Source organism: Ctenopharyngodon idella, chromosome 8 (genome assembly GCF_019924925.1).
Source record: "Ctenopharyngodon idella isolate HZGC_01 chromosome 8, HZGC01, whole genome shotgun sequence".
Classification (NCBI taxonomy): domain Eukaryota; kingdom Metazoa; phylum Chordata; class Actinopteri; order Cypriniformes; family Xenocyprididae; genus Ctenopharyngodon; species Ctenopharyngodon idella.
In genome coordinates, this window is record NC_067227.1 from 21,384,967 (window position 1) to 21,409,347 (window position 24,381).

At 35.9% G+C, this 24,381-nt stretch overlaps 1 protein-coding gene across 3 annotated transcripts in view; it reads left to right on the top strand.

The window, feature by feature from the left end:
- Window positions 1-24,381, top strand: part of cacna1fb (calcium channel, voltage-dependent, L type, alpha 1F subunit) — a 43,732-nt gene that overhangs the window by 12,817 nt on the left and 6,534 nt on the right. Inside the window, exons 5-39 of one of the 3 annotated variants that reach the window (XM_051903828.1) lie at window positions 2,163-2,315; window positions 2,405-2,601; window positions 2,722-2,825; window positions 3,966-4,117; window positions 5,498-5,572; window positions 5,876-5,957; window positions 6,309-6,335; window positions 6,950-7,110; window positions 7,302-7,527; window positions 7,850-8,057; window positions 8,499-8,619; window positions 9,081-9,156; window positions 9,608-9,668; window positions 9,748-9,808; window positions 10,069-10,171; window positions 11,294-11,423; window positions 11,956-12,015; window positions 12,153-12,259; window positions 12,872-12,959; window positions 14,825-14,932; window positions 15,063-15,115; window positions 15,263-15,409; window positions 15,508-15,709; window positions 16,494-16,652; window positions 17,130-17,240; window positions 17,426-17,509; window positions 17,793-17,921; window positions 18,009-18,074; window positions 18,168-18,259; window positions 18,414-18,573; window positions 19,983-20,110; window positions 20,196-20,292; window positions 20,375-20,477; window positions 20,810-20,911; window positions 21,827-21,954. In XM_051903828.1, coding sequence (XP_051759788.1) covers window positions 2,163-2,315; window positions 2,405-2,601; window positions 2,722-2,825; window positions 3,966-4,117; window positions 5,498-5,572; window positions 5,876-5,957; window positions 6,309-6,335; window positions 6,950-7,110; window positions 7,302-7,527; window positions 7,850-8,057; window positions 8,499-8,619; window positions 9,081-9,156; window positions 9,608-9,668; window positions 9,748-9,808; window positions 10,069-10,171; window positions 11,294-11,423; window positions 11,956-12,015; window positions 12,153-12,259; window positions 12,872-12,959; window positions 14,825-14,932; window positions 15,063-15,115; window positions 15,263-15,409; window positions 15,508-15,709; window positions 16,494-16,652; window positions 17,130-17,240; window positions 17,426-17,509; window positions 17,793-17,921; window positions 18,009-18,074; window positions 18,168-18,259; window positions 18,414-18,573; window positions 19,983-20,110; window positions 20,196-20,292; window positions 20,375-20,477; window positions 20,810-20,911; window positions 21,827-21,954 — 4,061 coding nt within the window. Of the gene's footprint in view, window positions 1-2,162; window positions 2,316-2,404; window positions 2,602-2,721; window positions 2,826-3,965; window positions 4,118-5,497; window positions 5,573-5,875; window positions 5,958-6,308; window positions 6,336-6,949; window positions 7,111-7,301; window positions 7,528-7,849; window positions 8,058-8,498; window positions 8,620-9,080; window positions 9,157-9,607; window positions 9,669-9,747; window positions 9,809-10,068; window positions 10,172-11,293; window positions 11,424-11,955; window positions 12,016-12,152; window positions 12,260-12,871; window positions 12,960-14,824; window positions 14,933-15,062; window positions 15,116-15,262; window positions 15,410-15,507; window positions 15,710-16,493; window positions 16,653-17,129; window positions 17,241-17,425; window positions 17,510-17,792; window positions 17,922-18,008; window positions 18,075-18,167; window positions 18,260-18,413; window positions 18,574-19,982; window positions 20,111-20,195; window positions 20,293-20,374; window positions 20,478-20,809; window positions 20,912-21,826; window positions 21,955-24,381 lie in introns of those variants that run through there. The other 2 variants (XM_051903826.1, XM_051903829.1) reach the window with 2 other exon arrangements.

Consider the following 24,381-nt stretch of genomic DNA (forward strand, 5'->3'; position numbering starts at 1 on the left):
GCATTGTCTTGAATACAGTAAATGGATGATGGTCTCAATCAATCAGTCAGTTAGTCAGTCAATCAATCAATCTATCAAACAATCAGTCAGTCAGTCAGTCAGTCAGTCGATCAGTCAATCTATCAATCAGTCAGTCAGACAGTCAGTCAGTCAGACAGCTAGTCACATTTAAGTAAAATGTCTGCAAAAATGATGACAACGATAACAAGGTTGAGACAAAAAAGATTCTTCATTGTGATAGTAAAGTGATCACAAGTCAATTCATGTTTTTATCAATTAAAATTACACTACAGTTCAAAAAAAAAAAAATTAAGAAATTACTTTTATTCAGCAAGGATGTATTAAATTGACCAAAAGTGACAATAAAGACACATTGTTACTATATATATATATATATATATATATATACTCTTATTTTTAACTTTATGTTAATCAAATAATCCTGAAATTCTAATCCTATATCACTATTTTTACAAAAAATATTAAGCAGCACAACTTTTTTCAACTTTGATAATAATAAGAAATGTTTCTTGAGTACTAAAACAGGCTATTAGAATGATTTCTGAAGGATCATGTGACAATGAAAACTGAAGTAATGATGCTGAAAATTAAGCTTTGCCATTACAGGATTAAATTGCATTTTAAAATATTTTCAAACAGTTATTTTAAATTGTTATAATATTTCACAATATTACTGTTTTTCTGTATTTTTGATCAAATGAATGCAGCCTTGGTGAGCACAAAAGACTTTAAAAAACATTTTTAAATTCTTGGACTGATCCCAAACTATTGAACAGTAGTGTATATACCATATTAGTAAGAGTAAAACTGATTAAAATAAATTAACATAACTTAAAATGTTGAATAATTTAAAGGTACACTATGTACTTTTTTTTCTTTTTCAAAAGTAACAAAATTTAAATAACGAGTCAATACGTCATCAATCCTTCTTCCAAAACGTGTTTTTGTCTTACTCTGATTCACTATGGTAAGCAATAAGTGTTTAAATTTTAGACCTGTTTCGTTGGAAATTGTGTACATATGTCACTCGCCTGTGCGTGTCTCGTCATATCCGTAAATAGAGAAAAGTTGCTCCAGCTACTTTGACGCATGTATGGTGTGGGAGTGCCATAGGTTAGTTGTCACAATGAGCGGGAAAGGTTGACATGGATGGAGCACACTAAATCTTGAACCTCAGGGGAATCACATGTTTTAAAAAATGCAGAACAGAGGAGAGTCTGCTGGCAAAAAGAAAATGCAACAGAGCTCGTAATAAAATGAGAATCAACATTGGCTTGGCTTTTCGGAGGTGGCGAGAACTGAGGAATTTGAAATGTTGTAAAAGCGACACAAAGATGGCATTTTTATTATTCAACAAGTGAGTAAGGTATTTTATTGAACAGATAAATTGCCATATGTAGCTCTCTAACAGATTTCATTGTAAAGCATCATTGTGAAGGGTCGTTTCATTATGGTTGTTGTAGCGCTGTGCTGGAATTTATTTTCAAGGAAGTACAGTGTCTATTAATGGGTATAGCTACAGTAATGCTTAAGCTAGTCATCTTGAGATCCTTTTCATCTAAACTGGTTATATCTCTTAAGCCTAGTAGTGAATGTTTTAGTAGGATACAGATGAAGTAGGATAACCATATTCATCTGCACAGTCACGCAGAGCCAAAGCACAACCAAAAAAATGTTCTTCCGCAAAATGCATGTAGTTTTGTTTAACCGCTACATTGTAAAAAAATGTTTTCATGATTTTATCACAACATTTTTTCTTTTGTCAAATCAACTTAGATAATTAATGTGCTTCAGATAACATAATATTTTGAGTTTCTGATAAAAATCAATCGCCTTCATTGTATTTTTTATTTCAATGAACTCAAAATTTTAAGGCAACCAGGTAACTTACTTTTTTAAGTTAAACCAACAATTCTTGTTTACAGTGTAGACTGAGTTAACATAGTGTACCTTTAAAAGACATTTTTGCAAAAAGACCAAACACCAAAATGATATAATGGACATAAACAGACAGAATGGGAATTATTTTCTTATGCACAAAATACAGGTTTCGTGTTATAGTGCTCTGTTATGAAGGCCATGATTTCTCTGCTCTGTGTGTGTGTGTGTGTGTGTGTGTGTGTGTGTGTGTGTGTGTGCAGGCCTGCAGATTGTGTTAAACTCCATCATGAAGGCAATGGTTCCCCTGTTGCACATCTCTCTGCTTGTCCTTTTTGTCATCATCATTTACGCCATCATTGGACTGGAGCTCTTCATCGGACGAATGCATCGCACCTGCTATTTTATAGGCACAGGTACCCACACATACTCACATAAAATATTTATGTGCATTTTCTGTCACTCTTTATCTTCCTCCATCTGCCTTTCTCTTATTTTTTTTCAGATAATTACGCGGACGATGATCCACTCCCATGTGCGTTTGCGGGTCACGGACGCCAGTGCGCTGTCAATGGCTCTGAGTGCAGGGGAAAGTGGGATGGACCTAACGGCGGCATCACTAACTTTGATAACTTCTTCTTTGCCATGTTAACAGTTTTTCAGTGTATCACAATGGAGGGCTGGACAGACGTCCTGTACTGGGTAACTAAGCCATATGCATAGTCTTCAGCTTGACTCTAATGGGTCGTAATTATATTTAAAGCAAGTGATTGTGTATGACACTAATATCGTTGCTTTTTGCTTTCCTGCTCATCTCTGTAGATGAATGATGCAATTGGGTTTGAGCTGCCATGGGTTTACTTTGTCAGCCTGGTCATCTTTGGATCCTTCTTTGTTCTCAACCTTGTGTTGGGTGTGTTGAGTGGGTGAGTTTACAGGACAGATAATTATATGAGTGTTTGTGGCAAGTGTGTATGAGTATTATTTATATGTCACTTTTTGCCAGGCCTTATTTTGTCCCTATCACTTTATTTCCTTTCCAAAGCATTGTATTCAGAATATACATTTTATCAGTTTATGCATTTTCTAGGAATCAAACTCACAGCCTTTGGCGTTGCTACTGTCATGGCCTACGGTTTGAGCTACAGGAGCGCTTTTCCCACTGCTGATATATTAAGTTACATCAAGGGTTAGGGTTCTAACCAGAAACCTTTTGTACTCACAGTGAAAATGTTCTGCTAAATGATTGAATACTTGAGATATACTATTGTTCAAAAGTTTGAGATTGGTAATATTTTTAAACTGTTTTTAACAACATTTTTTTATTTGATCAAAAATGTGGTAGTAGTAATGTTGTGATATATTATTACAACTTCAAATAACTGTTTTTTATTTGAATATATTTTAAATGAAATGTATTCCTGTGATGACAAAGCTGAATTTTCACCATCATTACTTCAGTCTTCAGTGTCACTTTATCCTTCAGAAATCATTCTAATATGCCGATTTTCTGCTCTAGAAACATTTCTTAATATTACCAATGTTGAAAACAGCTGTTTTGCATAATATTTTTGTAGAAACCATGATAATTTTTGATGAACAGAAAATTCAAAAGAACAGCATTTATTTGAAAGAAATATTTTGTTTGAAAGAAATATTTAGTTTAATGCATACATCACATGTAACAATTTATTAAGACAGTTTGTCCATATCCCAGTTAATATTCATGAGCTAAGCCTCCGTCATTTCACGACATCATAACTTGTTTGCATGTCTGTGTGAGTGATTATTTAATGGAGGACTGCAGGAGATGAGCAGATATCAGATGTTAATGCTTTTACTCACCTGAATGGAACAATCCCCAGATGCTGAGAGCAGCAGATTTGTGGAGTCTGATTTCCTGCAGACTGTTCCAAAGCATAGAATTCCCCAAAGATTGCGCCTCATGCTGCTTTCCCTCCGTTAAACAGAGTGTGAATGTCCACAGTGTGTGTTTGCCTCTGTATTGTTTGTGTGTGTGTGTGTGTGTTTGCTTTGCTTGTCTAACAAGCCATACTTGTGTGTAGAGAATTCTCTAAGGAGAGAGAGAAGGCGAAAGCTCGCGGAGATTTTCAGAAGCTCCGTGAGAAGCAGCAGATGGAGGAGGATCTGTCTGGATATATGGACTGGATCACTCAGGCTGAGGACATAGATGAGTTTGATGAAGACGGGAACAGACGTGAGATCTCTTCCTCTATTTAACCCTCTAGACCCCTTTGTCCTTGGTATCAATTGTTCATTTTAGAAACATGATTGACAAACAAACTTAAGCTTTTTTATGTGATAATACTTTACCCTATCCTTACAGGGACAATTATAAGTCAAGTAAGACAGGATTTTTTCAAACTTTTTGATCCCAAGGGCTCAAAATATTTTGATCCCTTTGTGAGGGCCCCCTATGGCAGCTACAATTTAAAGTTTAAAAATGCATTTACATGGAATGAGAAACATATTAAGCATGATATAATAAAGACTAAGGCCAAAGTAATGTATATACTATTGTTAGATGTAGTTTTTTTCTTACTGTGTAAAATTATGGTTGTCAATATAATAAAATAATCATGACTCATCTCATGTTGTGAAATAAAAAAAAAAAAAAAAAATGCTAAAACACATTTAATTCAAATCTTAAGTAAAAATGTTAACTTTGACTTCCCTAAAAAATACATTTTGTATTTTAGCAACCCTAATGGCCCCATGGGGTCTTTGTTGTTAAAATATATATTAAATTAAACTTGACAACTAACAGAAATAAAAAAAGTTTTAAGTTAAAGTAAATTAGTTGAAGTAGTACCAAATTACCCAAAGTAAAACTGAAAAAAAAAAAAAAAATCTAAATAGAAATATATATTTAAAAAAAAAAAGAAAAAAAAAAGCACACAACAAAATTACTAAAACGTATAAAATATAAAAATAAAATCTATTTCAAAATATTAATAAATGCTATAATTGTCAGGTTTATGTCTAAGTCTGTTTAGTTTCATTGTGTTTTGGTTTCGTTTTCCCTGTTCCCATTTTGCCTTTGTTCCTGGTCGTTATCAGTTTCCGTGGATTTTAATTTATCCCGCACCTGTTTCTGTTCCAGTTAATTACCTTACTCTGTGTATTTAAGCCCTTAGTTCCTCTCAGTTCTTTGTTCAGTCCTGTTTATGTTAAAGTGTAGTTGCCTTGTTGATTTTCTCCTGCGTATTCTCCTGGTTTATTAAAAAGACTTCTTGAATTTGGACACCAGTCATGCTCAAAAGTATGAATCATTATTTTTGCAGTTCAGTTTAGAGTCACTAGTGGCAGAAATAACACATTTCACCTTTAACCGAGTATCCGATATACTGTTAATAAATTAAACATCTCATTTTACCTTTGATGTTTGAGGTAAAGATTTCCCCACCTGCCACAATTTTGTGTGATAAAATGTTGAACACCTACCAGCATCTTTAGACAGAGCCACGGCAATTATTTCTCCCGCTAACTTGCTTTTCCACCTGTTCTGCTTCTCATTTTGTTCTATTACATGTCTCTCACTGTTTCCCTCTCTCTTGATCTTTCAATCTCCCCTCAGGTGTGACCTTGCGTGACCTAGCTGATAAGAAGAGGGGGAAATTCGGCTGGTTCAGCCACTCAAACGAAACCCATGGTACGGCCAATCAAAATGATATGCATGACCCCTTCACTCCCCCGCTGTTCTATTTATAGCCCCCCTCAACTTTGTCTGGTCTAATTGTATAATTTACATCTGGGGCTAGAAATCACATCTCTCGGTTGGACCCATATTAAGTGCTTTGACCCTATTTCAGAGAGATTGCTTTTCTCCAAAACTGTGTCAATGTGTGGCCGACATTATTTTTTCTCTTTGTCTCTCTTATATCTCTCTTTCTTTAATGGTTCTTTTCTGTCTCTGTGTATCTTTCACGTTCTTCCTGTTTTTCACTCGCTATAGCAAGTCTTCCAGCCAGTGAAACAGGTTCCGAGAACACTGAAAACATAGATGAGGAACACACAGATTGTTGTGCTGCTTGCTGGTAATGCATATACGCACACATACATACAGTACCCACTATAATTAGAAACAACATAACACTACATTTGTCATTGTGTTGTCATGCTGGCTTGCTAATGGAAGTTGTTATCAGCCATAATGGAGTGTCATTTCTGAATTTCTCAGTTGGGGCTCATTATGTTCTCTTTTCTTCATATTCTTTGTGCTCTTGCAAGTCAGTGCTTCTTCGGCTTTCTTTGTTTCAGTATCTGAAATCGATCTTTGTTAAAACGCAATGCATTTGTGTTTACATTTTGCCAATTTCCATGTGTTGTGATTGTCTGTGATCTCATTGTTGTTTCATTTTGTTTTGTCCACTGTTCTTTGACTTCAGTGCTCGCATTATGAAGATCCCCTGCTGGTGAGTTGTTGTGAGGGCAAACTCGTGGTTCAGTGTTTACCTACTAGATATATAGTATACAGTAAACATTACTTTGGAAAATACACTTGCAGACAGTTTTTATTTCTTGATTACAGCATAAATCTAGTTCAATTTAGTGATGTTTATGCTCAAAACAAGAAGAAAAAATTTGCCAGTGGGGAAATAAAAAAAAAACCCTCCATAAACTAATAACTAACTTAATAATTAAAGATATATTCCTTGAAAACTAGTCTTATCTTATGCAGTTTTGCTTTTCAAGTACATTTCTGTTTTAAAGATATTTATATATTTTATTCTGGCAATAATGACAAAAGTACAAATATAAACAAAAAAAGATTGCAGTACATGCCCTCTGATTGCTCTGATCGCATGGTTCATGACATGTTGTATATCATAACAATATGTATATTTTGGTAAAATAATAAACATATATATATATATATATATATATATATATATATATATATATATATATATATATATATATTTATACACACACACATCATAATATACATATATATTTTTTTATATAAAAAAAAATATATACAGTGAATATAGGCTACATTTTTGTCTTCTGTGTGTGTGTTCGTTAGTCGTGCCCTTCGCCGCTGGAACCGTTGTATTCGGAGAAACTGTCGTACAGCAGTGAAATCTGTGACATTCTATTGGTTGGTGCTGATCCTGGTCTTCCTCAACACAGCTCTCAGTGCCTCAGAACATTATAACCAACCAGACTGGCTCACTGACGTTCAGGGTATGTACGTAGCTGTTGCCAAACATCACCTTACTGACATAACACGTGTACTGTCCCACATAGACTTCTATTAGCAGATTTTTTTTGCCAAGTCATGGTGGTACAAATGAATGACCTACATGTTGAAAAATGATTGCGCTGTGATCACATCTATTTATCTGCCTCTCTTTCTTTTTGTGTCTCTCTCATAGACATTGCCAATAAGGTTCTCCTGTCATTGTTCACAGTGGAGATGTTGCTGAAAATGTATAGTCTGGGGTTGCGGGGATATTTTGTGGCATTTTTCAACCGTTTTGACTGTTTCGTTGTGTGCGGTGGGATTCTGGAGACAGTTCTTGTGGAGTTGGAGATCATGCCACCTCTTGGCATCTCAGTGTTGCGCTGCGTCCGCCTGCTTCGGATCTTTAAAGTCACACGGTACGCTTTTAAACAATTTTGCTTCTTACATGAATTGAGTACAAAATAGGAAACACTGATGTTTGCAACCCTGTCACTCAAATTTGTTTAAAAACAATATCTAAAAATTAAATAGACAACATTTAACATGTCAAATTTTTAAAAATTATTTTGATAACATTTATTTGATTTCTTTTAATAATTTCAAAATCTTGCTGGTTGGCCTTCATGTGTTTTCTTTGTCCCCTGTAAATTCTTTCTTTTCTCTGGTTATTTCTGTTGTTTCTGTCTTTCCTCATCACTTTTCCACCCTGTTAATTCTTGCCCCACTTGTCCTCTTCAGCCATTGGACGGCTCTGTCCAATCTGGTGGCCTCGCTACTGAATTCAATGAAGTCCATTGCCTCTCTGCTGCTGTTGCTCTTCCTCTTCCTCATCATCTTCGCTCTGCTTGGCATGCAGCTATTCGGAGGGAAGTTCAACTTCGATGAGACACAGACCAAAAGGAGCACCTTTGATGCCTTCCCTCAGGCCCTGCTCACCTGCTTTCAGGTAATAAACTCCAATACAACAATGAAAACATAATGTTAGATTACTTAAAAGGTTAGTTCACCCAAAAATGAAAATTCTGTCATTAATTACTCACCCTCATGTCGTTCCACACCTGTAAGACCTTCGTTCATCTTCGGAACACAAATTAAGATATTCTTGATGAAATCCAAGAGGTATCTGACTCCTCCATAGACAGCAATTTAACCACCACTTTCAAGGTCTAGAAAGGTACTAAAGACATTGTTAAAATAGTCCATGTGACTGCAGTGGTTCAACCTTAATTTTATGAAGCGACGAGAATACTTTTTTGTGCACAAAAACAAAATATTTTTATAAGTCATTCTCTTATGCTGTTTACGTTCAGCGCTTCTAGGTTCTACATCAGAATGCCGGCTCAGTATTTTTGTGTTAATTTTTTTTTTTTATATATATTTTTTACAGATATTAACAGGTGAAGACTGGAATGTAGTTATGTATGATGGTATCATGGCGTACGGTGGCCCGGTTTTCCCTGGAATGATCGTCTGTCTTTACTTTGTGATTTTGTTCATCTGTGGTAACTGTATCCTTTCCTTCTAAAACCAGTTTCACTGGCTTATAGTAATAATAATAATAATAATAAATACTTTATTCATCCCTTTTAGGGAAATTCAAAATTTATTATGCATTAATTCTGTGATATGATAAATTAACATCAACAGTTTTATTCATTTACATTTATGCATTTTGTAAATACTTTGATGAAAAGCGACTTATATTGTGTTTTGTATATACATGCTTTCCCTGGGATTCGAACCTCTGTCCTTTGCATTGCTAAAGCCATACACTAGCATTTGAGTTACAGAAATGCAGTTATTTCCAACTAGTAACAGATGTCATTGCTCACTGATTAGAAATGAACCATATTTCACCATCATTCAGAAATCCTGAATTCTGTTTTGTCAATTCTGTTTTTTCACCACATAGTTGTATGTGGTGTGTCGTCTTTTTGTGTTTGTTGGGTCTTAACCTCTGCTCTCTCAGATATCTTGCTGAATGTCTTCTTGGCCATCGCTGTCGACAACTTAGCAGGAGGCGATGGAGACAATAAGAAGAATGAGTGTGTTTTTAAATCATCTCAGATCATATAATCTCAACTAATGTCTCTTTCTAACTGCTATAAATATGACATAATTTATGAATACATTTACCATTCTGTAACATACACTGTGGGGCCCAAAAGTCCACATTGAAAATATGGGATTGAAATTTAAGAGTGAAAACAGAAAATTAAGATTTAAAAAAAGTAAAACATTTTGATGAATAAGAAATATTTATTATTCTTTCATTAAAGCAAAAGGGAGACAAACCAAATACTAAAACATTCTTCATGTTCATTTTTAAACAGCGTTGTACTGAAATTGTTACTTATGACATTTTTCATTTAAAAAAAAAAGTTAAATTAGAAAAAATGCAAAATTGAAGCATTTTTAACAAGTTGTTTCAGATGTTTGTACTGTATATGCAAAAACAGACAAAGATTTTGATATGCGATCTATTCATCCTGACAGAGAAAAAAAAGAGGTTGAGGGAGAACAGGCTGAAGGTGAAGGAGAGAATGGAGAGGTGAAGGTATGGAGATCAAACTCTTCTGCTGTTATTGTTGAATAATCATCACATTGAGGTCCATCTTTCATTTTGTTTTCAACAGGTGGACATAGATGATGAATACGAGGAGGAAGAGGAGGAGCCCGAGGAGGGAGATGATGAAGGTGAAGTCCATGGATGCAAGACGCCATATTGCATTTGAACAGATTATTCATTCCAAAACGTTTTGTGGTTATTTAGCAGACATTTGTGACCATAATTACTCATCCTAGAATACACTAACAGTCCCTCTAGAGTGTCCTGTGGTTTAGTGTTGGCTACTCAAGGGTAAAGTGGTGATTGAGCTAGATTGTGATCTCATTAACTCAGTTTCTCTCTGTCTATCTCTCCCACTCTCTTTCGTTCTGTTGTTCTCCACTGGAAGAAGGGAAAACTCAGCTCAATGTTGCTGACTTTGCTCCTCCTAAAGAGAAAGTTCTACCAATCCCAGAGGGCAGTGCATTCTTCTGCCTCAGCAAGACCAACCCGTGAGTGTGCAGTTTAAACCACAAACACAATGCTTGACTATTTAGAGATTCAAAAATTAAATTCTGTCGTTATTTACGCATGTCATTCAAAACATGTACTGTATTTCTGTACTGAAAACATGTACTCTTCCGAGGAACACAAAAAAAGATATTTTGAGAAATGTCTCAGTGGTTTTTTGTTCATGCTATTGAAATCAATGGTCACCAAAACTGATGGTTACCAACATTCTTCAAAATATCTTCTTTTGTGTTCTGCAGAAGAAAGAAGTACAGTACATGTACATGAGTTTTGGAACAACATGAGGATGAGTAAATGATGATGGAATTTACATTTTTGTGAACTATCCCTTTAAATTAGAAATTTGTATGTAAATATTTTCATTATGAGAAATATTTTCCATATATAAATAAAAAAAAATATTTTTTCAGCATCAATTTTTTTTTTTTTTTTTGCCAGCTATAAATCAATATTTTGCCAGAGGAATTACTTAGCTATTTTTCCCATATATATTAATTTTGAACATAACCACATTAACATTGTGGTTATGTTCCTCGTATTTTAATTTAGATGGCTTGAATGTGTCAGTTCTGGAGTTATCCGTCAATAAATTAAAACGTATTGCTTCCTAGATGAAGTTTTTATAGTACATTTTCCTCAGAGGTAACAGTCAGTCAGACAATTAGAATCTCTTTGACCTTGTTAAGATAAACAGCAAAAATCATATTTCACTCAAATCTGTTTTATTTTTGTAGTGTGAACAGCAAAAACACGTAATATCCAGTTTTTACAAACACAATCATAATTTTTTGGGAATGTCAAATCAGTTTTTATTGTCATTTGGGATGCAACCCATATGTAACATCATTCAAAATGCACAATATTATCTGTAAATGCATCCAAATTCACTAATTTTCACTCAATCAGATGTGAACTATGTGACGCGCATTATGTACTGCATAGGGAATGAGTGGTTTCGAACACAGCATATTATATACAGTATAAAATGCCTCTGTTTTCTCAAGCAGCGTGGTGAATAAATTAAATTAAATAAAGTAATTTTGAATTTTGGACCATGTAGACAACACACAGCTTACAACAATTCTCTTTGTGTCTCCTTCCAGGATAAGAGTGGGCTGCCATACCCTGATCCATCACCACATCTTCACTAATCTCATCCTGCTTTTCATCATTCTCAGCAGCATTTCTCTGGCTGCGGAGGATCCTATCAGAGCTCACTCCTTCAGGAACAATGTGAGTTTCCTGCTTGCAGGATCATAAACAGTTATTTACTGCAGCTGCACTTATTGGCATGTTGGACAGGCTCTTCAATGCCAGCTGGGGAATGCCATCCTTCAATCAGCTGACTATCAAACACACACACACACAGCTTCCGTAGCTCTGACACACACACAAACATGCACACATACAGTAGATCAACATGATTTGCCCAAGTAGGACATGTTCCTGGATCAGCATCCGTGTTAGTTCTGGAACAACATTGGTATCAACCAATCAGATTTAAGGTTTGGGGTCAGGATTGGGGTCAAGTGCTTGAACAACATGCTTATCAACCTATTATTTCCCTGAGGGTTTAGGAAAACATTATGGTGTGGTGTGGGTTCGGATTGTTTGGTGGAAATCTTCAGCAACAAAGGATGTTGATCCAGGATCGTGTCCTACTTGTCTAAATCACGTATACACAAACAAACCTGTTACTATACATCCTACTGTACACGTCATTTTTTTTTTTCATATCAGGAGAACTTAATTTTTCTCTTTACAGGTTTTGGGTTATGCTGATTACGCATTTACTTCCATATTCACTGTGGAGATCTTACTGAAGGTACCAGTCAATCAATCAATCAATCAATAGTTTTTGTAATAATTTCAAACTGATAAAATAACAGCAACAGAAGTGTTGCTACACTTAAATGCCCCCATGTTTCCATATCTTTATTTTTTCTTCCTTTATCTCTGTAGATGACAGTACATGGCGCATTCCTCCATCAGGGTTCCTTCTGTAGAAACTGGTTTAACCTGTTGGATCTTTTGGTGGTCAGTGTGTCTCTGGTCTCCTTCTTCTTACAGTAAGTCCACAAAACATTCATACAGATATCAAAAGATTGCTGTTCATATTTTGTGTAAACAGGTGAGTTGTGATATCTGACGGATGCATCGGTGTATGTAAGTGTATGCATCGCCCTCTGGTGGATAAATGAACATAGTGCCCTATCATGCTTTAAAGGAATAGTTCACCCAAAAATGAAAATTCTGTCATGATTTACTCACCCTCAGGTTGTTCCAAACTTGTATACATTTTTTTGTTATGTTGAACACAAAAGAAGATGTTTTAAAGAATGTGGGAAACTGAACAGTTCTGGGGCACCATTGACTTCCATAGTATTTTTTTTTCCTACTATGGAAGTCAATGGTGCCCCAAAGCGGCCTGGTTACAAACTTTCTTCAAAATATCTTCCTTTGTGTTTAACAGAACAAAGAAATTTTTACAGGTTTGGAACAACTTGAGGGTGAGTAAATGATGACATAATTTTCATTTTTGGGTGAACTATCCCTGTAAATGCAAATGTAAAGATTTTAGAGACAATGAAGAAAAAGATGTTGAAGAAAAAATGAGTCCACATGTACAAAGTTAAACCTCTCTCTCTCTCTCTCTCTCTCTCTCTCTCGCTCTCTCTTAGTTCGAGTGCCATCTCTGTAGTGAAGATCTTAAGGGTGCTCAGAGTACTGAGGCCTCTTCGAGCGATCAACAGAGCCAAAGGACTCAAGGTACAGCTTTTAGTGTTTTTGTGTGAATGCCCTTGTCCTGTGGTGAAAATCATGTTTTTAATGTTGTTTATATGTCTATGTAGTGTTTTTAATATGCTTTCCCTGTTGAAAAAACCAGCATATGCTGGTTAGGTATGTTTTGAAGCATGACAGCTGAGCTGGTTTAAGCTGGTCCTTAGATGGTCCTTAGCTGGTCATGAAATGGTTTAAGCTGGTCAAGTGCTGGTCCTAAGCAACTAGCTCCAGCTCAGGACCAGTTTAAACCAGCTCATGACCAACTACCATGCTTCAAAACATACCTAACCAGCATATGCTGTTTTTTTCAACAGGGTTAAGATAAAACATGTGAAAATTCACCTGTCAACACCATTGCTGAGTATTCTTTCCTTAAAACTGCAGTGTACTAAAGACCATCTCAAAAATGCAGTTTGAAACCGCCCCTGTTTCCTACCGTCACAAACAAGTAACCAATCCCGTCAACGTGCGGGGCGGAGCTTTTCCACAGTGAGCACAAGAACACCTTTAAGAAGGGACAGGAGAAATCGGGTACATATAGCAATATAGCGGGTGAATTATGTATATGATGAATATTACCATGTTATGATGAACTATATGGCTTTCTCCACTGACTTTCTATGATGTTCAAAGCTTTTCTAAGGATGCTGATTTTAAGAAGGCAGCTGTCTGACTCTGAAATGGTGAACGGGAACATTAGTAACACATTATTAGCTGTTTTATAATGTAGTCAAGCCAAAGGCAAATCATATAAATTAGTGTTATATGTCCGATGCTGTAGAGAGTGATACATAAAACGCATTACCAATTTCTGATACGTTGACTTGAGGATGGCCCTGTATAATTTGCTTTTTTTCAGTTTCTGGTTCAAACTTATATGGCTAAATTAAACCAATATTTCCACTTGCCATTGTGCAGCGTTTACTATAGTTGACTGAATGGATCAGCTGTTATGATTGAGTGGAGGCGGGGATTAATATGCATATTCATCAGTCCGCGTATACTAAATGGGTGTAGAGTTACATTCAAGTGTTTAAATATGTCATTTTGATTATCAAAGATTAATTTTAAGGTATAAAATGATTGACTACAAGGGGACTTTAATTGCACATGCAGTTCTTGGCAAAAGTTTGAGAGGAATGTTTACATGTAATTCCAATTACCAATTCTGACAATATTTCTGTTAATTATAACCTACCTCACTCCTTCCAGGAACCCTCATCTGCCCGAATAACCTCAATTCTCTTCATATTTACATTCTCCAAGCTTTTAAGATTTTAAGTATATACAAAAGTTTGGGGTCAGTATGATTTTTTTATGTTTTTGAAAGAAGTCTCTTATGCTTACTAAGGCTGCATTTATTTCATCAAAAATACTGTAAAAGCAGAAATATTGTAAAATATTATTACAATTTAATAACTCTTTCCTAATTTAGATTTTATTTTGAAATGTAATTTATTTCTGTGATGACAAATCTGAATTTTCAGCATCATTACTCCAGTCTTCAGTGTCACATGATCCTTCAGAAATTATTCTAATATGCTGATTTAGTGCTCAAGAAACATTTCTTATTAATATCAATGTTGTGCTGCTTAATATTTTTGTGGAAACCATGATGCATTTTTTTCAGGACTGAACAGAAATCGAAAACATAACAATGTAAAAACAGTCAATTTTAATCAATTTAATGCATCCTTGCTAAATAAAAGTGTTGATTTTTTTTTTTTTATCTTACTGACTCCAAACTTTTAAATGGTCAGTTCATTTTCATTTTCAACGTTTTTGTTTCTCTATCAGTGGTTTGGTGTAAACTCTGTTTCTCTTATGACTATGTGTTTGTGTGTGTGTAGCATGTGGTACAATGTGTGTTTGTGGCTATAAGGACCATCGGGAACATCATGATCGTCACCACTCTACTTCAGTTCATGTTTGCCTGCATTGGTGTTCAGCTTTTCAAGGTAAAACGCACACACACACACACACACACACAAAGACTGTGCACCTCCTGTGCTCTCATAAGTTTAACATCAGCATAAATATTATGTGTGAATGTACTTTTTATTGAGTCATTACTGATGTATTTTGTAGGGTAAATTTTATCGTTGCACAGATGAAGCTAAAAACACTCCAGAACAATGCAAGTATGTCCTATTTTAACATCTGTCATTACTGTTTAATTCTGTTCTCATGTTAACTACATGTGTGTGCCTTTGGGCAACATGTGTACTTATGTGTCATGAGTGTTTGAGCATCCATTTGTGCCTACAAACTGTTTGTGTGACACACAGGGGAACATTTGTGGTGTATAAAGACGGAGATGTGAGTCATCCTATGGTGAGAGAGAGGCTCTGGCTCAACAGCGACTTCAACTTTGATAATGTACTGATGGGAATGATGGCCCTGTTCACAGTCTCCACTTTCGAGGGCTGGCCAGCGTGAGTCTGCCCCTCTGTCATCTTCTTCCATATGTTACTGAAGGTCACCATGACCATGTTTATACAATGTGTTCCACATCCTGTTTTTCCTCTTTCAGGCTGCTCTACAAAGCCATTGATGCCAATGCAGAGAATCACGGCCCCATTTACAACTACCGCGTGGAGATCTCTATATTCTTCATCATCTACATCATCATCATCGCCTTCTTCATGATGAACATCTTCGTGGGTTTTGTCATCATCACTTTCCGTGAACAGGGAGAGGCCGAGTTCAAGAACTGCGAGCTGGACAAAAATCAGGTTGGACAAATGCATTGCTGAAAATTCACAAACAATTTCACTTCTGTAACGTGAGATACAGTACACTATTGTTCAAAAGTAATTTTAAAAATGAATACTTTTATTCATATAGGAAACATTAATTTGATCTTGAACTTTCTATTCTTCAAAGAATCCTCAAAAAAATATATCACGGTTTCCACAAAAATATGAATCAGCACAACTTTTTTCAACATTGATAGTAAAAAGAAATGTTTCTTGAACACCAAATCATCATATTAGAATGATTTCTGAAGGATCTTGTGACACTGAAGACTGGAGTAATGATGCTGAAAATTCAGCTTTGCCATCACAGGAATAAATTGCATTTTAAAATATATTAAAATAGAAAAAATATAATAATATTTCACAATATTACTGTATCTTTGAACGATATTGTATGTCCTAGCGAAATAGGGTATTTAATGAAAAGTATATATTTTTTAATCTATCGGGAACTGATTGGATAGTGTAAAGTGGACATTTACGACCAGAATGGAGCCATGTTTGCTAAAACATTGAATAAATAACTATTTTGCTATTGCAGCCTAAGTATCATCAGCAGAAAAGAGGAAGGACAAGTTATATTTTGATTTAGGATTACAAAGACACACATTTTGTTCTTTGAAATGACATAAACTTGTGTCAAGATCAGTACAAGATTTCATGTTCACTTCTCATTTTGAATAATAGACTATTTGAGTTGAGTTGTGCACCAGTCCAGTGTATATTTTCTCACAGTTTGTCTCCTTTTTGTCATTTACAGAGACAGTGTGTGGAATACGCCCTAAAGGCCCAGCCGTTGAAGCTTTACATCCCTAAAAACCCAGTGCAGTACAAGTTCTGGTCTATAATCAACTCCACAGGGTTTGAGTACATCATGTTTGTGCTGATTCTCCTCAACACTGTTACTCTGGCTGTGCAGGTGAACAGCTGAGTCTGACAACTCTTACAAAAGCTGTATAATCAGCATGTAGAACCATAGACAAAGACATCTATTTTTGGTATTGTGAATCTGAGCTTATATGAGCTTACTTAAAACCCAACATGAACCTTGAGGTCAGTGCTGAAATAGTATTGGGGAATTGAAGTTCTGTGTGGTAGGATTATGGTACCTTCATGTAATATCAGAATTACCAGTTAACTAATTAAACTAAAGGCCTGTTCACACCAAGGATGATAACTATAACAGTAACAATAAAGTTTTAAAAATCATTTTAAATTTAAAAGATAGTCCACAAAATCAACTATAAAGATTGCACTGATACATTTGAAAAAGGACCTCTATAGACTGATATAAATCAAAGTCTATGAAGTAGAACAATGAAGGACGAATGATTTGAGGCTGATATTGAGTCAAATGCTGAATGTAGAATCACACCATTTCTGAATGCTTCCACAGCACTATGAACAGTCAAAGCTCTTTAGTCATGTGATGGACATCCTCAATATGGTTTTCACCGGCCTTTTCACTGTGGAGATGATCATTAAACTGATGGCTCTCAGACTCAGGGTCAGTTCCTTTCATTCCCTTACAGATATGATATGTGTTTTCTTGCTAATAAGCTACCATCTATAAAGTTACTGATTTATTGTCTTAAAATCATTAAACCCTTCTTAAACTATTAATTCTGAAGCATTCTGAAGTGTGTTCTTAATATCTGGTTGATTTTTAATGTTTTTTTCCCCATTTTGCAGCATTACTTTGTTGACGCATGGAATTCCTTTGATGCTCTGATTGTTGTGGGAAGTGTGGTGGACATTGTGGTTACAGAGTTCAGTGTGAGTTCCTCTTTTTTTCCTTTATGCAACCAAATAATTGATATGGTTCCATAATATTTAGCTATTTAGCATATTGTGCAGATTAAGTTAAATTCAAAAGTAATTTATTTAAAATTATTTTTCTGTCACAAGCATCATTTGAGCCTTATTAGATTCTAATGATGATCTTAATTGTGTTTAATTAGCTCAATTATAGTTGATGTACAAATCGGAATTTCGTTGTGTGTTTCCTGTAGGGCACATTTTAAAAAAATGACAATTTTTCTGCCTTCTTTCTTCTTAGAGCTCAGAGGACAGTTCTCGTGTGTCCATTACTTTCTTCCGCCTGTTTCGTGTAATGCGATTGGTTAAGCTACTCAGCAAGGGAGAGGGTATTCGTACCCTGCTTTGGACTTTCGTGAAATCACTCCAGGTCAGAAGACAATGATTACAAAAAACATTTTTCATGTTTTGAGCAAATTATTTAGTCTAAATTTGTACTATTCTTTCTGTCCCCCAGGCTCTGCCGTACGTTGCTCTTCTGATCGCTATGATCTTCTTCATCTATGCTGTGATTGGAATGCAGGTAATTGGATGCTGGGGAAATGTGTATATATAGGTAGAGATTTTATTATATTTTTCAATTTTTCAAAAAAATTATGATTTCTCTCTTCGTCAGACATTTGGAAAGATCGCCATGCAGGACCACACACAAATCAACAGGAATAACAATTTTCAGACCTTTCCTCAGGCTGTGCTGCTTCTATTCAGGTGAGAGAGTGTTCATTAGCTCAAACAACAGAGCATGGTGTTAGCAATGTAAAGCAATGTTTGACTCACAGGAAATGCATGAACTGAAACATATGTATATCTTAAATGCAATGTAAGTTGCTTCTGTATACATGTATATGCTCTTCATGTGCAGGTGTGCAACAGGTGAAGCGTGGCAGGAGATCATGTTGGCCAGTCTTCCAGGGAAGCGCTGTGACCCTGAGTCAGACTATGAGCCCGGTGAAGAATTCACCTGTGGCAGCAACATTGCCATTGTCTACTTCATCAGTTTCTTTATGCTCTGCGCCTTCTTGGTAATTACATTGAATGTTGTTGTTGGTTAAATTAACTCTATTTTTGATAACTTTGCAGTTACATTATAGCTGTATAATTTCCCAGCTTCTCTTTTGATTTTTTTTAAAGAAAACTTTTAAATTGAAAACCACAGGGCCCTGTACATGACATGCGGACAAAAATATATATATCATGGCGAAATAAGAATTCATTCTCTTGTTTTAGTAAATCGTGGCTATGATTTACTAATTTGTTCACTTGTTTTAGTTAAATCGTGGCCACAAATTGTGAATTCGTTCCCACAACTTATTAATTGGTTCCATTGTTTTAGTAAAATTGTGGCCATGTTGAACTAATTCATTCATTCTTTTTTTTTATTTAACTAAAACAAGGGAATGAATTATTACAACGTGGCCACAATTTACTTAAAACGAGGGAACGAATAGAGTACCTCAGGGATGACGTGTTTTTGTAGCATTTTAAGACTTCCGGTTCCATCGCCCCGAAGTCAAGGGGTTTTTTGAATGGGTTTTTGCTAAATTGCCTGAAATAAGGTCTGTGGTTAACAAAGCCTCTAAATATTTTCACGTTTTAAACTATGACATAAAACACACCAGTTATAACCCGCTTGTGATTTTTTTTAAACCTTTATTGTGTCTTAAAAACGGCGGTTGCTAACAAATTGCTAAAAGGGACTACTTCCTTTGGCGGGGACTTTAGATGTCATCATGACAAACAGGACATTTGGACAGCATTTCTCATGAAAAAGTGGATAAGTATTCATACACAGCGCAGATCAAAATCAGCGAGCATGTTTTTAAATAAAGTTGTTTTTTAAATAAAGTTTGAGGAAGCTTGGTGGTGGTGATGTTGATCCGCGACCATGGTGTGTTGTAGTCCGTTTATAGCCTACTGTTAGCTTTTTATATCTGACGACTTTATTTAGGCTTCAAAATGTATAAATGTTGTTAACTTGTAAAGATTATCTTGATAGACAAAACGTGTAAGTGCCATAACCCTTTGTTAAACACAGAGCTTATTTTTTGTGATTTTTCTAAAAGTCTATGGGAAAAATGCATAGGCTTTTGATCGAGGGAACCCGTGCGCCGCTAACTTCTTGGTTGGCCTACAAAAACACGTCATCCCTGAGGTACTCTATTAGTAAAACGTGCTGAGGTATTAGTAAGTCGTGGGAATTAATTGTTAACTCGTGGCCACGATATACAAAGCATTTACATTTACTGAAAAATCTTTCTGATAAATGAAACTTTTGTCCCTATAAATAATTTTTTTTGTAGAGAAAATATTATTGTTGAGCTCTTCATAGTAATTATTATGCAGGACATAGTCGGCTTTCGTTGGCTGAAATGATTTCAGTGTGATTTGCATAGTTAAATGCAAATGTTTGTCTTTGTTGTGTACTTTTCAGATTATTAATCTGTTTGTTGCCGTCATTATGGACAATTTCGACTATCTGACCCGTGATTGGTCAATTCTTGGACCACATCACCTGGATGAGTTCAAAAGAATCTGGTCAGAGTATGACCCTGAAGCCAAGTAAGACTATCAGTCTCTCTCTAATGTTTTTTGTATTTAAACAAAGAATGCTTCAGGTCTGATTAAATGTGTGTTTGTTTTCCAGGGGTCGTATTAAGCACTTGGATGTAGTAGCTTTGCTCAGGAGGATCCAGCCGCCACTTGGATTTGGGAAACTTTGTCCTCATCGTGTGGCCTGCAAGGTACAGACACACACAAAATCCATCTGGTGTGTTCTCTTCCCTTTTTTGTGTCTTACTTTGTCTCACTCTCTCTTTTTGGCAGAGGCTGGTTGCCATGAACATGCCCCTGAACAGTGATGGTACAGTGACCTTCAACGCCACCCTGTTCGCCCTGGTCAGAACTGCCCTGAAAATCAAAACTGAGGGTCAGTACGGGCATACACACAAACACTCACACCCTCTGCATACTCATACACTTCATCTCTCTTACAGAGCTACAGATGATTCATATGAAGGTGTGCTTTGCATATAAATGCAGAAGCCCTTCTGTCATTGTCATCTTTTTTTCATATTAAACATTTGAATATATTTCAAATTAAACATACTAATTCAAACATACAATAACATAGATTACCATATAGAATATTAATAGACAGTAAAGCTTTTTCTATAAGCAACTCGTCTAAGCAGAGGAGCAAAGGTGACATGTTCTTAGGTAGATGTGTAAGCTTATGTGGCTGTAATGTGTTGTTCTCAGGGAACCCTGATCAAGAGAATGAAGAGTTGAGAATCATCATTAAGAAGATCTGGAAGAGAACAAAACCCAAAATCCTGGATGAGGTTATTCCGCCCCCTGCTGGTTAGTTCTTTCTCTACATACAGTAGCTTATATCTAGTTCCTCAAATCAGTCAAATGACCACAAGGCAACAGGGTTGGAAAAAATTTTAAATGTATCAATTGACATCCTTTCAAAATTCAAAATTCTAATTGGAATGACAGTAAGAGGAATTTAATAAATAGCAAAATGGCCTCACAACAACAAAATGCACAAGCATATATAATTCAGGTATTCTGTATAAAGTATCCGTATTGTAAATCTACTTCATGTTGCTTGGATTAATTTTGAAAACTTAACGGTAAATCATTCTGGCAGTTTTTTGGGAAATTAAATGTTCTTCCATCATGGTCCCTAAAATGAAAGTTGATTTAATAATATAATGAAATGTATATAAATTACATGGATACTTTTGTTGGTGGAATTTCATACAGTCATTATCAATATCTAAGGTTTCTGGAAATGCCTCATATGTTGTGCATGTGAAAACATGCTTATGTTTAATTTACACTAAAAATGAAATTTAGTATTAAGGCCAATTCACACTGCACTGACAGACACAGACCAACGCCGACAGTCAGATTACTGCACGTCACTTCTCAGACATTCTAATTCCGATTCAGCATGTTCAGTCAGTGAAAACAAGCTCTAATAGACTCCGACGGGATAACACATTGATCCGTCGAAACCTGACGAAGTGTCTGTTGCCGCCTGTCAGCGTCTGTCGGTGCGCAGTGTGAATTGACCAATATTTAAATTAAATATTTATTATTCTAAAATGTCCTTATTTTTGCCTATAGTTTTATTTAATTGCCATTTAATCCACATCCTCAGTTCAGTTCTCAATGCTACACAAACCTAATACTCAGACAAACATACAAACATAAGAAATTACCATTTTAACTTCTTGTGCTGTTTTATTGTTGGTTCTGTTACAGATGAGGAAGTGACTGTGGGTAAATTCTATGCTACGTTCCTGATCCAGGACTATTTCAGGAAGTTCCGTAAAAGGAAAGAGAAAGTGGGTCTGGGAGATTCAGAGAATGGTAACCCTTCAGCTCTACAGGTAGATCTCTATCACAGCTTCTACATTTTATTCCTGTAGAGTCATTTCCCATTTATTTGGGCACAATAATACCTAAATTGGCTAAATCACACATTTTATGCAATGTCCCACATTTGTCCCCACATGAAATGGATTCATACAAATCCCACATTGAGAGATGATCCACTGAAGCAGACTAAACCAACAAATGTCTTCACTTTAGAGCTGTGATCCTGGCAGTCTTCATGCCCAGTATCACTTTACACAGTCTCTGATTATTATTCTCTGTGGGTGTGCTGTCATTGGCAGGTTGAGGTCACATGTGTGGGTTTTGTGTTCATGCTGCATGCATTTCATCATTCTTACAGACCATTTGATCTGTGTTAAGGTGGCCCAGGTTGCTTTTCAACAATCTGCCAACCTTAGAGTAAAAAATGTTCTGCATGTATTTAATCCTGGACAAAGAGTTATTCCTCATGACCCAGGTGGGACTTGAACCCATGATCCCCAGCTCTGGAGGCTGATGCTTTATCCTTTAGGCCACTGGGCCTTCTTTCAATATTAGCAATGTAGTCTTGGTAAGTAATGCTAAGTATAAACCACGAAAACAACAGTATTGTGATTTTTCTCTTCCAGCCCTACTTCGGTTTTAAATTAAATTAAATGTAATTATCAGCTGTTATGTTCACAGCCTCAATCATTCTTATATGATCTCAGCTAATTCATCAAGGACTCACTTCAATTTAATTTCATCAGACAGGTTATCTTTGATAGGTTGATATTAGCTTTTCTAATTTTCTAATTTAAAATTTTTAACTTGAGGCAACACAAATTTGAGGTTTGCGACCTAGGTGGGACTCGAACCCACAACCATGTAGTCTCCAGTGGTGGACAGCAATAAATTATTTTTACTTCATTACTGTACTTAAGAACTTTTTCAAGTATCTGTACTTTATCAGAATATTTTTATTTTGGGAAACTTTTACTTCACTACATTCCAGAGTATAATATTGTACTTTTTACTCGTTATTTTGAACTGAAGAAATCGCCACCTGCTCTGAGACCCAATAGTGGGGTCAGATTCATGAACAAGCTGATTCTTTTGAATTAACCTGTTTAATCAGTTCCCAAATCACAATGAACGCTTCATTCGTAAATTGGAGTGATCCGATTGCATCTGTTCTGGAGTCACAGATCCAAATGATCTGGTCAGAGCAAGTCTCTAGTTAACAATTCACTGAATTCACAAGTCTGACTCAAAATGAGCCAAGAATGGGAGATCCTAGGAGCTTTAGTAAGTGCATGACTGAGAGGCTGCTCACTGCAGAGCCATGGGTTGAGTGTGAAGTCCAGCTCCCCCTCTCTGGACGTCCAGCTCCCACTCCTCTCTGAATGTAATTTGGGCGTAATGGGTGGTGTCCAACCACACCCTAACCCTACCCATAACTCTATCCCTGCACCCATTAGATCCACAGAGGTGGAGCTGGACTAGGTCAAACTCAACCCATGACGTCCAGAGAGGCAGAGCTGGACGTCATTTGGCTCTGCAGTGAGCAACACTTGGAGATACTGATGGCGCAAAAAGTAAGTTACTAATGCCGAAATTTAGGATTTATTATTGTAAAAGAAAATCATATTTAGGTGATGACTGTGAGTTGTTTGTGGACATGTCTACATTTGTCTATTACGGTCTGAACAGGGTAGGCTTTAGGTAAAAACTAAACATAACGTTAAAATAACACAAATTAATGCCCATGCATCTTCCCTGCTGTAGCAGTTTCAAATTGTAAAAAACTAGTATGTTTGTATAGCGTCCTTATTAAAATGTTAACACATTGTTATTTTCAATTGTTTGCATACTTGAATTAAGTATATGACAAGTTTTTGTTATAAAATAAAGTGTTTTCTTACTTGCAGATCAATGCATATTAAGTGTCTGCATAATCTACCTTATTGACTACTTGAAAATTCACAATGATATCAGACTGAGCTGTAACATATTTAAAGCTCTATCTGAGTGTCCCACACACACACACACACACACACACACATACACATTTTGAGCAGTAGGATATCCTTTTCTTGTGATCTTAGCAAATTCATCAAGCAGGACTCACTTCAGTTTCATCATTCTAACAGATATGTTATCTTTTATCTAAGTGGCTGTTGAATCTGTGGGATTGTGGGTTTGGCAACATAAATGTAAGGTTTGTGACCCAAATTAGACTACAACCTACAATTCCCAGCTCCAAAGGCTGATTCCTTATCCATTAGGCCACTAGGCCTCTGTCATTTTTAAAGCAGCCTTTCTTTTTAGAGCACATTTTAAATCATGCCAAATATGATTAAAACGTTATCTTTTAAGCTGCTGGGCCACCATTTAGCGGTTTCTCGATTTTTTGGTAATTTTGGTGTCTGGGGCCTGATTGTATGTCTTGTATAACTCTG